The 17,645-nt window shown below is 37.0% G+C and overlaps 1 protein-coding gene across 1 annotated transcript in view; it reads right to left on the bottom strand.

Annotated features, from left to right (window-relative positions):
* Positions 1-429: 429 nt before the first annotated feature.
* The window catches only part of RAD23B (RAD23 homolog B, nucleotide excision repair protein), a 43,163-nt gene continuing 25,947 nt past the window's right edge, over positions 430-17,645 (bottom strand). Inside the window, exons 6-10 of the mRNA XM_072959874.1 lie at positions 12,101-12,228; positions 8,880-9,012; positions 7,409-7,536; positions 6,561-6,731; positions 430-1,788 (exon numbers count right to left, since the gene is read on the bottom strand). Of these exons, the coding sequence (XP_072815975.1) occupies positions 1,675-1,788; positions 6,561-6,731; positions 7,409-7,536; positions 8,880-9,012; positions 12,101-12,228 (674 nt within the window). The 3' untranslated portion in view covers positions 430-1,674. The remainder of the gene's footprint in view (positions 1,789-6,560; positions 6,732-7,408; positions 7,537-8,879; positions 9,013-12,100; positions 12,229-17,645) is intronic.

Genomic DNA, 17,645 nt, shown 5'->3' with positions numbered 1-17,645 from the left:
CTCCTCAGACATTTTTCACGATCCGTTATAAAACATACAGGTAATACAAAGTCCAAAGGCCTTGTTGTTTTATGGATAAACACATGAAGATGAAACTACATGATAACACCATGGGGAGAAATTATGGTTTCATTTATTTTCTTAAGAGACAAGTTATGAGTGCATGACGTAGAAGCTTAAAAGTCATCAAACTTTGTTAAGGATTATTAAGAGATTATGCAGGAAAAAATCTGTGCAAATTCATCTTCTTAACTCAGTATCTGATAAAAGAAAAAATATTTCTTTAAATAGTCTTTTTATATTCAAGAAAATAGATCTGAAAAACTGAAGTAGACATCTGACCCCCCCTTTATGATCAAATAACAATGCCAACGAAGGAGATTCCAAGGAAAAAACTGAGATGAAAAAAATCCAAATAAAAGCCAACACTGCTATTAAGATTTTTCTTTTAATAAGCCATGAGATATCTTGATTGTATATTTTCCAAAGTACTTTTCCAGCCGCATCTCCCAACCCTTCCAAAAGATTTCGCCAGTCTTTCCAATGCAATAAAAGATGCTGGATTGTAAGTTCTGTCCACCTTCTCTTTTTGATAGCAAATAATCCTAATGAGTTTAATGGTCATACATTCTTATCTAATAAGGAAAAACATTTACAAATATCAGAAACCCAGTTTTGAGACATTTGCATTAAGTCTGAACGGAATCAGCATTTTGTGGGTTTTTAAAAAGGCAGCAGTTGGAATTCACGACTTGCTGACAAACACATTTCTGCTGAGGGAAGGGGAAGAGAGGGAGAGTGAATGCTGCATTTCTCCATTGGCCCCAAAGTGCTAATTCCACAAAGGGATACATCAAAAGCAAACATGCAACCGTGGTTTTAAAACTTTTTACTGCAATATAACAATGAAGTAAACAGTAATTAGACACCTACCAATTTCCCCCCCTAAACAAACCAAAAAAAAATGTAAACAGGAAAATAACTCTGCCTATACTTGTACAGCTTCTCAAATCATGTTAGAAGGGGCTCACATTCAATGATCAAGAAATTTTAAAATAGCAGTAATTATTTTCATTTTAAGAAAAAGTTTCCCTCCTTTCCCCCTTAACCCCAGGTATTTAACATGAAAGAATGGGCTTTCTTACATATTAATTTCATACTTATTTGAAGCAGCAATAATAACCATCAATAATTTGGCATTTCTGTTTAGAGTTGCTCCAATTTCTTTCCCCCCAATTTCACAAAGCCATTATCCAGTGTTGCCATGAAATAGAGAATGTAGGTTCTAGGTAGCAAAGATTCTTTCTGAAACAACGTTAAGTCAAAGAAATATAAAGCAGGGCATTACACTAAATTTCTGGATCTAGTACACTAAAAAGAGTGAAACCTAGGAAAAGTTACCTACTGTTTTATAGAAGAAATAAAGACCTGCAAAAGCTGATTTTTGGTTGTATAATATTTTACACACTGTGGATTTGCGGCATCTGCTAACTGAAGCAGACATGCACTGTATTTATCCCTGCCCTATATCCTAGAGCCCTCCCTCCCCACCCCCAACAACCTACTACCTTATACCAAGTATTGTGGATATGAGCCCAAGTCATCCCAGACAATCCAGTGAACAAAGTTAGTGTAATGCACTGGTGTGAAGTGTGAGATAAAAAAAAGTCCCTTTCAATCTTCATCAAAGTTTTGCTGTAGAAGAAAATTGGCAGCCAAGTTCTCATTCTTCTCACAAGCAAAATATGCTTGTATCACAAGTCCTTCAGGAAATCCTAATGCCTTTAACTGGAAGAAAAGACAGAAAACATTATGGAGTCTAGCATAGCACTACTACAGATCATCACTTGAAAGTATACTGGAAAGGACACAAAAAAAGCTCTTGAGGATTTTATATGAATTCATTGTCCAATCCAAGGGACTAGACTAGAACCTAGACCCTTTCTTTTAACCACTTACAAAACTCTTTATTCCTAGTTAAAGCTATAGGGCTAAATGGTTCTTTAATTCATTGGCATTAACATTAAAAATTAGCCGCTGGGGTGGTTTAAAAATAAATGACCCTACAGAAGTCTGTAAATCAAATGGCTTTAGCACACAAGCGGTAAAGATATAGATGAGCGTAACTGGAGGTGAATTTCAACACTTCATCTAATTATTTGTAAAGAAAGCCGTGTCTTTCATCAGGGTAAAATATCGCTCTCAAATCTCCTTGCCTTTTGAAACACTACTAGAAATATGGGTGATCAATTATTAGTAATATTAACATATTTTTGAGATCAAAACATACGGTGTTCTATTGTTATCTGCTTAATCTTTACAGCATTATAAATGGTGATACCAGCCACTTAAGTTTGTTTTCCTAGTCTATTAAAAATCACTTGTGACAATAATTGCTGCTTTTAAAAACTTTTAAACACTCGGATCAGTTATCTAACTTCTCTCGGTACCAGACATTGTCAGCCAAATGCTATTTATGAACCCCCTCCTCAACTGTCTTAGCCACCTTAGACTGTATCAAGAAATGCCTTTAAAACCTGGGCAAAGTTCCCAATTCAGCACGATTACAGTCATCCATGAAAGGAGAAGAAACTCAAAAATGATTTTGTTACCTAGGTCTTGTCCAGATTAAAGCTGGGCTAGCTGAAGTGAAAGGTAGATAGGGCATGATCCAACTATACGATTCTACAAGACACACACTTTAGATTCAAAGACACAAATATGCCAAAAGTAAAAGGATGCAAAAAGATACATACCATGCAAACAGTTACAGAGAGATGAAGTGGCCATATTAATATTAGACAAAATACTTTTAAGATAAAAATTGTTACTAGAAACTAAGGACATTTTTACAATGATCAAACAATCAGAAAGACTTCATTATAAACATATAACAACAGAGCCCCAAAGTATGGGAAACGAAAAATGATAGAACTGAAGGGAGAAAATAACCAATTCAACAATGACAGTTGGAGACTTCAACATTCCCAAGTTCTGTAATGGACACAGGTGGACAGAAGACTGACCAGGAAATAGAAGACCTGAACAATACGATAAGCCAACTAGACTTAACTGACATTTACAGAGCCCTTAACAACAGCAGATTACACATCCTTCTCAAGCATACACAGACCATTCTCCATGAAGACCATGAAACAAACCTCAATAAATTTAAGAGGAATAAAATTAGACAAAGTATGTTCTCGGACCACAGTGGAATAAACTTAGAAATCAGTAACAGAAGGAAACTTGGCAAATTCATAAATATGTAGAAATTGATATAATTCTAGATAACCAATGGATCAAAGAAAAAAATGACAAAAGAAATTAGAAAATACTTTGAGATGAATGAAAATAAAACACAGCACATGAAAACTCATGGGATGCTGCTGCAACAGTGCTTGGAGGAAAGGTAACACTGTGAGCATCTATAGGCACACCTCAGAGATTGCCGGTTCAGTTACAGACCACTGCAATCAAGTGACTAACACAATAAAGCAGGTCCCACGAATTTTTCGTTTCTCAGTGCATATAAAAGTTACGTTTACATGATAAACATAGTCTACTGAGTGTGCAGCAGCATGATGTCTAAAAAACAAGGTGCATGCCTTGATTAAAAAACACTTTATTGCCAAAAGATGCTCATCATCATCCGACAGCACAGGGTTGCCACAAACTTTCAATTTGTAAAAAATACAATTATTTCCAAAGTGCAATAAAATACAATGAGATATGCTGATGTATTATGACAGAGAGACAGTAAATCAATAATCTATCTAATCTTCAACCTTAAGAAACTAGAAAAAAAGAGAAAACTAAATCCAAAGCAAGGAGAAGGAAGTAAATAATAAAGATTAGAGAGAAAATAAATAAAATAGAGACTAAAACAATAGAGAAAACCAACAAAACCAAAAGTTCCTTTTTTTCTTCTTTAGATCAGCAACACTGATGAAAGTTTAGCTAAACTGACAGTGAGGGGAAAAATATCTGAGGAGTCAAATGACTAAAATGAGGAATAAATGTGGGAAGATTACTACTTTTTATAGAAATAAAAACTATTATAAGGGAATACTATGAACAATTTTATGCCAACAAATTACACAACATACATGAAATTGATTCCTAGAAAGACAAAAACTACAACTGACTCAAGAAAAAACAAAAAATATGAATAGCCCTGTAACAAGGAAAGACATTGAATTAGTAATCACAAAACTTCCCAAAAGGAAAAGCCAGGCCCAGGTAACTTCACTGGTAAATTCTACCAGAATTTTGAAGAAAAATTAACGCCAATTCTTTATAAATTCTTCCAAACAACAGACGAGTGGGGAACTCATTCTATAGATACCAAAACCAAAGATGTCACAGGAAAACTACAGACCAATATTCCTTATGAATATAGATGCAGAAAACCTCAACAGAGTACTAGCAGATCAATTTCAGCAACATATGAAAAGGATTATACTCCATGGCCACATAGGTTTCCTCCCATATATTTGTATATTTGGTCCAACTTACAAAAATTAACCGACTTAATAAAGCATATTAACAGAAAAAAGGACACAACCACAATAAACAGAATCTGATAAAAATTCCATACCCTTTTGTGATTAAAAACACCCAACACATGAGGAATAGAAGGGAATTTCTTCAGCTTGATAAAGATAAAAATCTAATGAAACCCACAGCTAACATCATACTTAACGGGTAAAAATCTAAATGTTTTATTTTCCCCAAAGATCAGGAACAAGACAAGGATGCTGGCTCTTGCCAATCCACAGGAGTCTCTAGACAGGACAATTAGGCAAATAAGCACATGTGAATAACATATAAATATGAATAATGAATAAAGGGCATCATTTTGAAAAAGAAAAACTATGTCTACCTGCAAGTAATATATAGGAACATATACACAAATTATCAGAATTAATAAATGAGTTAGGAAGGTTGCATGATACACAAAATTAAATTGTATTTCTAAGTAACTAGCAATGAATAGTTCAAAAATGAAATTAAGAAAACAATTCTTTATACAGCATTATAAAAAATAAAAAAACTCAGAAACAAATTTAGCAAGAGAATTATCAACTGAAAACTAAAGGAATTTCTGAAAGAAATAATATAAATCTAATATGGAAAGACATTCCATCCCATGTTTATGGCTTGGTAACACTTAATATTGCCAACATGGCAATACCCTTTAAACTGATCTACAGAAAAAAAACACAGTATCCATCAAAATCTCAGCCAGCTTTCTTTTTGCAGAAATTAGACAAGCAAATCCTAGAATTCATAATGAAAATGCAAGGGATCCACAACAGTCAAAACAATTCTGAGGAGGAACAAATATGGAACACTCACATTTCCCGATTTGAAAACTTAACCACAAAGCCAGAGTTATCTAGACAATGAAGTACTGCCACAGGATAAACATATAGATCGATGCAACAGGACTGAAAGCCCAATAATAAATCCTCACATTTATGGCCAACTGATTTTCAACAAGGATGCCAAGACAATTTAATAGCAAAAGAGCAGTATTTTCAATAAATGGTGCAGGGGCAACTGGATATACACATGCAAAGATAGATGCTAGACTCCCACACCTTGCACCATAAACAAAGGTAACAAAATGGATCACAGACCTAAATGTAACAGCTATAAAGCTCTGGAGAAAATACAGGACTAAATCTTTTGACCTTGGATTAGGCAATGTTTTCTCGTATGACACCAACAGCACAAGGAACACAGAAATCCAAGACTGACAACCCTAACTTAAAAAAAAAAAAAAAAAAAGGTTGCTATAGGTTGCTATAGAACAACTGAGGCAATTGTCTACCGTTGTCATGAACAGGGCAAATTATAGCCCAGATGATTTTCTAAGTTAAAATGTACTTTCTCTGATTTCTATCTCAAAGCACTTTGTAAGACAAGACAGGGCAAGAACTGTGATTCCCACTTTACAAGTGTTAACAATGGCCCAGAGAAAAATGAATGACTGGTCACACAGTATCACGAAAACTAGGTTACTGTAGTACACATAGGCTGACCTGGTACGGGTGGAAAGAGAATCAGGGTACCAGGTTCTGATGTTACTCTACATGTATTTTACATAATTCATATACACAGCTATTTTACAATTAGTGACAACACTGAAGTAAAATTTGAAACATAAATTTTAAAAAAATACAATCTTGAATGGGGCATATATTTAATATCATTTTTTTCTTCTCGAATTTTAAAACATTAATGTTTCAGAAACATCAATTTTTTGCTCCTTTATACACGTGTAACTATTTCATGCTATACTGGTATCTGCTGCTAGTCTCTCAGCTTCACAAACAAGATGGAGAGCAGGGCCGAGAAGAGACTGTCTGTACTGCAATCCCGAGGTTAATGCTCTATCTGGCTCTATTCAGTAACAACTATCTCCCATGATGGAAATACTCTATACCTGGGCTATCCAATGCAGGAGCTACCAGCTCCATGTAACTACTGAGCATGTAAAATGTGACTAGTGTGACCAAGGAAGTCAACGTTCAAGTTTTACTTAAACTCACCCTTTCTATAGCTTCTTTTTCCTGAGGCGTTACTTGAATGTAGTTCATGTGACCACTTCCAGCTTCTGCAATTCCTCCACTGCCACCTCCACCCCCTCCTCCTTGACCACCAGCTTCTTGAACTGGTTCATTTAACATCTGAATAAAATGCTCCTGGTGTTGGCTAATTTGCTGCAGTGATTTGAAGGACAGAGAAAAACAATACGTTGGCTAGATGTATCTCCAGGAAAATAAGAATTCTAATACAAACAAGAAAGAAAGCTATAACTTGCAACTGCATTATTTTAGAATGATTCTGGATTATCCACTCTTTGGAAGGATGTGATTTCTTGAACATTATTAAAGAAATTCAGTACTTCAAGTGAGGTAAACAGTGAAGAATTAAAAGAATTCAAATTATCTTTCATAAACAACCCCTCATCATTATTAAAAAAAAAAAAAACTACTTGACGGCTATAAGAAAAAAACAGAAGTTACATGTATGTTTTATCTTCCACATTAGCAGGCAGTACAATCTCATACAAAACTCAAATGCTTCATGACCTGAGCATTAAATAAGCCCACAAGTACGTTTTCTATGAGGCAGTGCACCACTAGCAATAAGCTTGGGAAAAATCGAAAGTTAATTTTTTTTTTTGTTAAAGAGTTTCTCAGATTCTTTAATGTTTCCCAAACATAGTTTATGACTAAATTAACCCATCCTCCAAGTCTATCTACTGCATACTGTATTGAGTATAGCTTAGAAGAATGATTTACAGACTTAATGGAGGGGAAGGGGTGCTCATATAATTTTACAGAATGTGATACACTGTATACCCACTTCGGAAATTAACTGATTAAATAGTCACCTGCAGTAACTGAGGATTTTCTCGACCTATCTGTTGTAGCAATGCTGGAAGCAGGGAAGGATTCTGTTGAATAATTTGTCTCATCTGCTGAAACTGAGGCTGATTCCGTAAAAATTCAAGAGGATGTCCTAAAATACACATAACGTTTTTAAACAAAAATAGCAATGACATATATACAATCATAATTTGGATAGCAAACACTGGCAAGAAAAAAACATGATTTGAGTTCTCAGATGTATACAGAATTAAGTAAATAATGACAAAATTTTCAAACTTAACAACTTGCAAGTCCTATACTGCAGAAATTATTACCATTAGCTGAGGTAGAGAGTACAGAATACTAAAAGAATGGCATTTTCCTATAACTGCTTGTGCTGGGCACTCAATATCATCAAATTATTACTGGGAACTTACGCCCTGCGTGCACTTTGTCAAAACAAAAGTACTAAAAGTTGTTTCTCATGCTCAGAAGTTCCCAAGAAAAATATACAGGCCAGAACTAACAAAAACCCATCTACTTTAATTGCATACAAAAGAATTACGTTTTTGAAGTTAATTAATGAGAAATGAGAATTTTTTAGACGTATGCTATCATTTCCTGAATTATTCAAGATAATCATTCAAATTAAAATGACCACACAACATGGCTATTTTTCTTTGTGTAACACCAGTTTTACATACGAAGGGAATGCAACTCAGAAACTAAGTTACTCCATAAGTGCCGCTGAATGGGACAGTTCCCCAAAAGTGCACCAAAGAGGGGCCTCCTCTTTCCACTCCCATGCTGAATCTCAGGAAATGAAAGCCTCAGGGATTTTTGTTAACCAGAGCTGACTGCCATAATTGGAGGTAGGAAATACATAAAAGAATGGTCTCTTCAAAATTAACAATTTGAACTACTCATCAATTTTACAAAAGAGAGAGCAAAGGAGAACATTAAATAATTCCTGGGCCTACCACGGGCTCCAGGCTTTGCCAATGGAAGTGTGGGTGCTGGCCAGTAAAGAGACTTGAATTCAAGCTTTGCTTTCATCTCGAGATACAAGATTTTAAGCCTCCCAGGTTTTATTTCCTTGGTTCTATAATAAATACTAAGATCCTACTGGCTTTGAAATTATACAAACTTTCTGACATTTAATAAGGAGAAAGAGACAAGGCGAGCAAACCATTCCGAATGGCTTCAGACTGTAACACTAAATGCACACCGGGAGGCGTTTCTTCCCTAGAGTAAGCTAAACAGAATATGCCCTTGGCCAAAACTGCAGCAATGATGTTTAATATAAGCAAGAGTATCTTTTATATCCACTTGGTATAATTTCTCTTGGGCTCTTCTCTAACACTAATGAACAGAGAACTTGTTTTAAGAGTTATCAAAATGCTTTGAGAATGAACCCACCTCCAAAGTGCTTCAGGTTAAACTCTGCTACAGTGACAATTCAGGACCACCTCCTCCCCTGAGGTCCCACCTTACCTCCAGAGCTTGCTGTTGTAGTAGTGGCCGTCGTAGTTGCTGCAGCTGCCGCCGCTGAAGGCTGAGGAGCTCCAGTACTAGCTGCTGGAGGGGGGTCAACCACAGCCTGACTCTCTCTGTCTCCAGGAATTCCCTACAACACAATTTCCAAGCTTTAAAACTAATCTCATCATTCAGTTAGTTCAATATTATACAGAGTAAGAGATTTATGAGTCTATTTAATATCTGACTTCTAAAAGCATCAAACACAGGTGTCTGCTTCAATTAAAAACTGAAATCTGCATATATTTAAGTTTTTAGATTAGAAAAGGCCTGAATGTGGGGTAAATGAGCCCACACTGCTGTAACACAGAGCAGCACTGTCCAATAAAACTTTCCATAATGATGGAAAAGCTCCATATCCATACTGTCCAATAAAATAACCATTAGCTACAAGTAAATGCTGAGAATTTAAAATGTGGCTAATGGTACTAGAAAGAATTTACTTTAAATTTTATTAAATTTAAATAGCTACTTGTACTCAATAGTACTCAACAGTTACTCTACTAGACAGTGCAGATCTAACGTAAAGTAAGGAATTTTGTAATTAAAAATGTAAGTCATGAAATGATGTTTATATAGCAACACATGTTAACAGCTAACACCAAAGTTTAAGGCAAGATCCTAAATCTGCATTAATTATCTCCAACACTAAAAGACTATTCAGATTTTCAAAATGTCAATACCAATCTTATTCAAATTAGACACACCTGGCTTTTATTTTACCAGTTCAGTGACAGAAAGAATTTTATTTGCAACCCTAACCTTAAGATCATCCAAAGAAAGAGGTTTATATGCACACATGGCAATTGTGAAGTGACCCCTGGAAAAAAGTCTAGTGGAGCCAGAGCAGGTGACAACAGTGGCCAGCAAACAAGGTGTCCTCTACTGATCCACGGCTCTGAGAAAGTGTTCTCCAGAAAGTATCACATACAAATAATTAAAATTGATTATTCAAAATTTATAAAAAGTAAATAGGTATAAAAGAATCTTAAAGAATTAAATATTTAGGTGATGCTTTGTTTAAGCTTATGGCATTTATCTCCTGAAGTTATTATAATCTAAAACTGCACAAAACTTTTGGAATACCCAATTTAACGATTTACAAGACTTCTCACATACAGCTTATTACAGTCTTTATGAAATCCTCATAGATTTTGGAAGGAGAATAAAGGAGAAAATATTGTATTTGAATAAGCCATGGCAATGGTAATTGCTTCAATGGAAGACAAAATCATAAACATATAAAGAATGAAGGGTAATGAACAGCAGGGCAATGCAGGCTGCCTGCATTAGATGTCACTCTAGGCACTGCAAACAAATGTTTTTGAGAGTCCACTAATCCAGACCCTTACACGAGGGGTTATTAAATGTTGACAAACTATATAGAGATTGAGGGTCCAAAAGCACCCAGCAAATTCTCAAACAAGTCTGTTGAACTATGAAGTTAATCATCGCTACAGATCTACCTCAAATTCTCACACACAGTCTTCAGCCTTCAATTAGACTGATAGTTCTTCCCATATAGTCACCCTCACACAGATGTCTCAAAAACTACTCAGTTAAAGGTAGCTGTTTTTTCAGTCTATGAAACAAATAGCAAATGTATCAAAAAACATTCAGTAAACTTTTTCATGAACTCATGCCTCATCTGTTCATTTGCATTTGATGCCAAATAGTAGCAACTTTGAAAATAGTGATTTTTTTATATCTCAAAAATTCAAATCTACTAGATCAAAGTATCTGATACTATTAAACTTATACAGAATTCCAAATCAGGTATGAATAAAAACCACTCTATAAAAGCAAAGGCAACACTTTTAAGTAACTTGTGTTTTCTTGGTGGGGAGTGAAGGGACGACCACAGAGCCACGACGACTGTCAATACGACGATTCCTCAATTCCAAACAAACTGGTAAACAAATGAACTACCTGCATTTCAAAGACTCTCTTCAAGAGGACAACGGAAAATAGAAGTCAAGAGATAAAATGATACGCTAAGAAAAGGATTTGTGAGTCTCATGCACATGAGCAGACAAATGACTGAAGAAGGCGGAGCACAGTTATTTGCTCAAGACTGGGGCTCTCTTGAAACTTGTCTCTGCAATGGAGTTTCTATCAGAAATAACAGCCTGGAAACAAAGGACTGGGTTAAACTGTGGATAGTATTCCCCAAGGAGTTAGGACTGTAGATTTCTAAGATATTTAGGGCAACTCAGGCTGTTGATAATACTCTAAAACACTAAAGACAATTACAGAATAAAATATTTAGACTTAAAAAAAAGTTAATTTATATTGCAAGGTTATACACTTTACTTTGGCCTGTGTCACATCTGTAAAACTAACATTCACTGTCATAAAATATCAAGGGTTTTAGTCCACCCCCACAACAATCTATTTCTCAAAAACCTTTGTTATTTAAAAAAAACCAAAAAACAAAACACAACTCATTCAAAATGCCCTCAATTGCTAAGGACTATAAACAAGTTAAAAATCAAATGCCAGTGGAACCAGTTGTAACATCACACATTAAATTAAATGCATGATGTCGGGTAACAAAGAATGAATGGGAAAATAGTGAATTAAAGAGTCTATGCTCTAAAACGTTTCCTAAATCCTTGCAAATATCTGGGATCTTAACTGTCTAGATAAACCAGCTAATAAGTATCTGAATTTTTAAGAGAAATTTCTGAATTTTTAAAAGCTGGCAACTAATTACAAAAATTTATATATGGTATAAAATTTGGCTTGGGCTTCCAACTTGAAACTTTTGCTTTAAATAGTACACACAGGATTATGCTGGCAGGCCAAAAAACAAACAAACTATTAAAATGTTGGATTCAATAAGGTTTAAAATCTGCGCCCCCTTACCCCCTAATCACACAGGTGGCATCCTCTGAGGATAACATAACTGGGGTAGAAAGTACCACTCCAAGTTTCAAGTGGACAGTTTTGCAACTCATTTAGCCATGTTGTTTTCTAACTGAAAATCATATCATAATCTTCTAGAAGAGGTTACATTTTATTAACACAAAATGTTAAACACACTAAGAAAAATAAAAGCATTATGTAAATTTGGCATATATTATTATTCTTCTGTGAACTGCAATTGTTCCTTTAAAAAAAAAATCTGAGATTTTGGTCTTAAACAACTAGAACAAAGAAAGTAAAATGTTTCTCACCATTAAAAGATACTCCACTGCTCTGTCAGGGTTGTTGAAACTGGCTCTCAGGGCTGCAATTACTTGCTCTCGTTCATAGCCCATTGACATGATCTCAGTTACCATGTTCTCGTAAGACTGACCTGTCACTAAAAAAGGTGTGTGTGGGTGGAAGGAGGGGAAAGAAAAAGAACATTTAATAAATAAACACTCTCCTCAAAATTTATTGAGTGCATATATGTACACTACAATGCTAGGAAGAAAAAGATGAGTAACAGTGTAGACTACAACATACACATGGTTGGCAGAATAACCCAACCCCTCCTCATCCCTGGAAACTATGAATATGTTATCATAAGGGTCCTGAAAAGTACGAGGGAGGTAGATGAGAGGGTCAGAGAATTAGAGGTAAGGAAGAGAGGACAAAGGCAGGGTCAGAGATGCTATGCTGCCGCCTTTGATGACAGACGAAGGGGCTATGAGCCAAACAATGTGGGCAGCCTCTGGAAGCTGTAAAGGACATAGAACAAATTCTCCCCTTGAGTCTCCAGGCTCTGACTTTAGCCTAATGATCCAGTCCCTAGATTTTAGTCCAGTGAGCCCCATATCAGACTTCTAACCTACAGTACTATAAGATAATAAATCTGTGCTGTTTTATACTAAGTTGTGGTCACTTACTATAGTAGCAACAGAAAATGAATACAGCTATGTTTAATAAATATGATAAAAAAAATCAAGTACAAATGTAGCACACACACAGAACAGAATTAGCAAGTCAGGGAAGGTAACCTGAAGAGACGAACTGATTTTTGAAAAGTAGCAGGGACATTTTAAGCAATGAACTATGCTGTAGTAAGTTCCGTTTTCCTTGACACGTTTTATTATCAAAGCAGGAGGGAAAAGGAGGTTGGAAACTATAAAGTTAGAATGTCCCATACCATAGAAAACTGGTACAACGCCCCAAGCACTATTATCCCTGTAAGTCACTTCCCATAGGTCTCTCCAACCCCGACTCACTCTTCATGGAAGCGTCAGACAACACTGATTTTAAAAAAGCCAACTCTCTCCCACTAAACTTAAACCTACCACACTTAAACCACCTTCTCTCCCACTTGTATTCTGGGTACCATTCCTTTGTTCACCTCCTCAAACAACCAGACCCTTTGGTTGTTCTCTCTTGTCCATCTCCTGTCCTTCTCTGTCCACCTAATTATCCTGATCAGCAGTGAACTATGCCCTAGAACGTCATCCTAAAGACAAAAACATGCCTCCTTGACTGCATCCCTCATTCTCTTTCAGGAACTGGCCATCTGTCTGCTCTCTTCCCTTCACAGCCATAGCTGTCTGCACATGTTGTGTCACTTCCTTACATTTGCTCCCTCCTCAACCAATACCACCAGAATGTGACTTTGGATCTTCCCTCAAATGTGTCCCATCATTTATTATCTGCTCTTCCCATTTCAATTAACAGCACTTCTACACATCCAAGTGCCTGAACCAGAAACCTTGGTGATTTCAGTACCCTTTCTCCTCCTTCCACATCTAACCTACCAGCATACCTGGGAGGTTCTACCTCTAGACTAGATCCCAAACCTATTTAGCTCCCTCTATCTCCCTGACTTCACTCAAGACTTCACAACAATCTCTGGTCTGGATTACACCCTGTTTCCTCTCCTGCCTCCAAGCCTACAATCCATTCTTCAACCAGTTGCATTAAGTGAGCTTTTAATAGAGAAAACTTAATTTTCATTTTGGGTTCCCAACTTCAACAACCCTCCACACACCACACTCCAACCACACCAATCTCTAGCTTACATCACAGGTCATAGCTGTTCTGACCCCCATAACCTTCACATACACCAGGCTTCGATGGTCAGTTCCTTCACACGCTCCAGTTCTCATTTTTAAAACACTGCAGTCTCAGAGAGGGACTGCCTAACTAGTCTTAGTATAAGTAAGTGACTTTCCTTTTCTTTATGGACACCATTAATTTTCTTAGTATCACTTATGACCTGCAATTTATTCAAAGTTTCAATCTATTTTCTTTCCCCTAACTGAACGCAGGTTCAACTGTGCAAGGGACTGTGTCATTTTTGGGTCACTATTTCCCTGACATAAGGTGACAACATCAGTTGAAAGATTTTTTTTTTCCTGCAGAAGTTTTCTCTTACTTCATATAGTATATTATACTAAAACTCTGTTCTATTCACTCCCCTTCCCTCTACTTTATTGAGAAATAATTGACATACATTACTGTGTAAGTTTAAGGCATAAGTTTGTACCTTTTGACCATCTTCCTCCAATTTCCTCTCCCCCACCCTTTGCCTCTGGAAATCACAAGTCTGACTTCTTTTTCTTTGAATTTTGTTTTGAAGATTCTATGTATAAGTGAGATCCTACAGTATTTGTCTCTGACTCATTTCACTTAGCATAATACCTTCAAGGTCCATCCACGTTGTCGCAAATGGCAGGATTTCCTCATTTTCAATGGCTAATGCACTGATGGACATATAAGCTGCTTCCAAGTGTTGGCTATTGCAAATAATGCTGTGAACATGGGGGTTCATGTACCTTTTCAAGTTAATGCTTCCATTTCCTTTAGATATATTCCCAGAAGTGGAACTGCTGGATCATATGGTAGTTCTATTTTTGAGGAACCTCAAAACACTGTTTTCCACAGTGGCTGCACCAATTTCCACTCTCACCAATAGTGTACAAGGGTTCCCTTTCTCCACATCCTCACCAGCATGTTGCCATGTCTTTGATGACGGCCATTCTACCAGGCATGAAATGATATCCCACTGCGGTTTTAATTTGCATTTTCATAAAGACTAGTGTGAGCTTCTTTTCATTTATCTGTTAGTCTTCTGTGCATCTTCTTTGGAGAAGTATCTGTTCAGGTCCTTTGCCCACTTTTTAACTGGGTTGTTTTTCTGCTATTGCGTTGTATGAGTTCTTTATATATTACAGATATTAACCTCTAATTATATATCTAGTTTGCAAATATTTTCCCCATTCCACAGGCTGTCTTTTTACTTTGTTGATGGCAGAATTTTTAATAAAGATATCCAAGAGCTATGAAAGCACAGCTTAAAAACCAAGTGTCACCGAGCAAATCCAGCATCTGATACCTGCTTAATGGCTTTCCCATCCCATAAAGTACTTAAGATATTCTTCTTAATTACCTACTGATATAATTCTAGCACACAGCATTCAAATGTCAATATACTTTCAGTAATCTAGTTTCCAGCTACAGAAACCAGCATTAATAATAAATAAAATTAAGAGCTGTGGAGTATCAGAACTGCACTATTTAACATAGTGGTTCTCACTTAAGCCTTGTAAGAACTCTATGAGAAAAGTTAATTTTCCTCTCCTTTTAAAGATAATGAGGCTGAGGCTTAAATAGATTAGTGATGAGGAACTGTATGTACGTCATTAAGAATGAGTTTTAGATTTATCTTCTAGGTTAGGAGGCACTATGAAAGGAACAATGACCTCACTGGATTTGTCTTTCAGAAAGTCCATTGTGGCAGGGAATAGACTAGTTAGATGAAGATAATACAAGAGTTATCAGCAGGGTAAGGGAACGGACTAAGGCAATTAAGTGGCAGTGGAAACAAACACTCCAGAGACTAGAAAGGAGAATCAACAGGACTCCTGGGCTCACTGAGCCAAGAGGGGCTGAAAGTCAAATTACTGGTTGATGCCAATAATTTGGTAGACAGTGGATGACAATGAAAGCAAAGAAGGGAACAAGGAGAAGAATCTGACAGGGGAATAAAAAAAAAGAGTCAATTTGGAATCTAAGGAGTTTGTGGAGCTTATAGGTTCTCCAGTTGGCAGTTTAAAGAATGAGTCTGGGAAGTCACAGGGAGATGTATACTGCCGTTACAGTTCCGGAAATCCTTACAGTATAGCTGACCCTTGAGCAATATGGGTTTGAACTGTGTTAGTCCTCTAATTAAGTAGATTTTTTTCCCAATAAACTGCTACTAGTACCACATGATCCATGGTTGGTTGATTCTGCAAATGCAGAACCATGGATATGGAGGGCAGACTGTAAAGTTGTATGGGGATTTTTGACTGTGCAGGGTTGGCATCCCTAACCCCTCAGTTATTCGAGGGTCAACTGGATATGGGTGGTATTTGCCATTCCCAGAGTCTGAACTTTGAACTATGGTCTAGGGCAGAACCACACAAAACCCATACATGGAAGGGCCAGTTTAGACAGAAAGAATTAACTAGAAAGCTTGAGAAGGAATAGTCAGAGGCATGGATCAAGAAAAGAGTGTTGTCACAGAAGTCAAAGAAGGAACATTTAAAGAAGCAGGGTACCAACATAAAGGCTGGATAATTTAAAGATGAAAGAGTAAAGGGATCCCAGGAGCATAAAGCTGAGAATGGCTGCTCTAAGAGATACAAGATGTAAAGGGTAAGGCATCACCACCAGTCTGCAGCAGCAGCGACTCGAGCTGTGGTCTCCGGCTTGGCAGCATCAATGCCTTCCAACTGAAGCAGCAAAGGCGACAGCCAGAGCGTTCAGCAGCACGAGGGGCAAGGGCCAGCTGGCCCCAGCTCTGACAGTACTGAGCACTTTACTGATCTCTAGCTGATCTCCCTGAGCTCTTCCAGCATCTATCCCTGTACAATTTTCTAAGATCAAGCCTTTCCTTGTTTGACATAGAGTGATTTCTGTTTTCCTGACTGGACACTAACTCATGCTCATTTGGTGGCAGAGTAATCCCAGAAAACAGCTCCTCAAAGATGTGAATGTGGGTTTGGTAGATCCAAGTGATCTTAGATGGATCAAACAACTATTTTGCCAGTACATGCTATGGACAACCAACATGCCATTTTCCATGGCAATGAGAGCATCATGAAGTTCAAGCCCAATCAGGTCAGAGGGCCAAGTCCTTATCTTATGAGACACTACTGCTGTTGGAACCCTGCTGCTGCAGTAACTGAACAAGGAATCCAGGAGCCTGTATTTCACCGAAGATGCTACTCCCAGCTGCTCCCAGTCTTCTGCCCCTCTACCATTCCCAGCAGTACAGAAGGGCACCGAAGGGCAGGAATAGGGATGCCCGCCAACAGACCAGTAATGCATGGTGACAGCAGGAACTGTACCAGGAAGTTACAGGGGGAAAACGGGCAAAAACCCCAAAACCAAACAAAAAAATCTGATTCTTGACAGATAAGGTGTGAACTGGAGTAGAAAAAACATTTTTCAACAAGTGAAATTAAAAGTCAGGATGGGGGAGGGTATATAGCTCAATGGTAGAGTACCCGCTTAGCAGGCATGAGGTTCTGGGTTCAATCCCCACCACCTCCATTAAAAATAAACAAATAAACCTAATTATCTCCCCCCAAATAAATAAATAAATAAAAGTCAGGATAAAAAGGCATTTTCAATGCAAGCACAACATAAGCAACAAGATGCAGATGGGAACGTATAGGGCTATAAACTGAAAGGCCACAGGTGAGAAAGATGAAATGTGAGACAGATTTAGGAACATTTTATACTCATTTTTAAGATATTCTGTAATAAACCTGTAGACAGATC

This window comes from Vicugna pacos, chromosome 4, assembly GCF_048564905.1.
Source record: "Vicugna pacos chromosome 4, VicPac4, whole genome shotgun sequence".
NCBI classification, from domain to species: domain Eukaryota; kingdom Metazoa; phylum Chordata; class Mammalia; order Artiodactyla; family Camelidae; genus Vicugna; species Vicugna pacos.
Note: the sequence above shows the minus strand (reverse complement) of the source record. Positions and strands in the feature narration are given on the sequence as shown.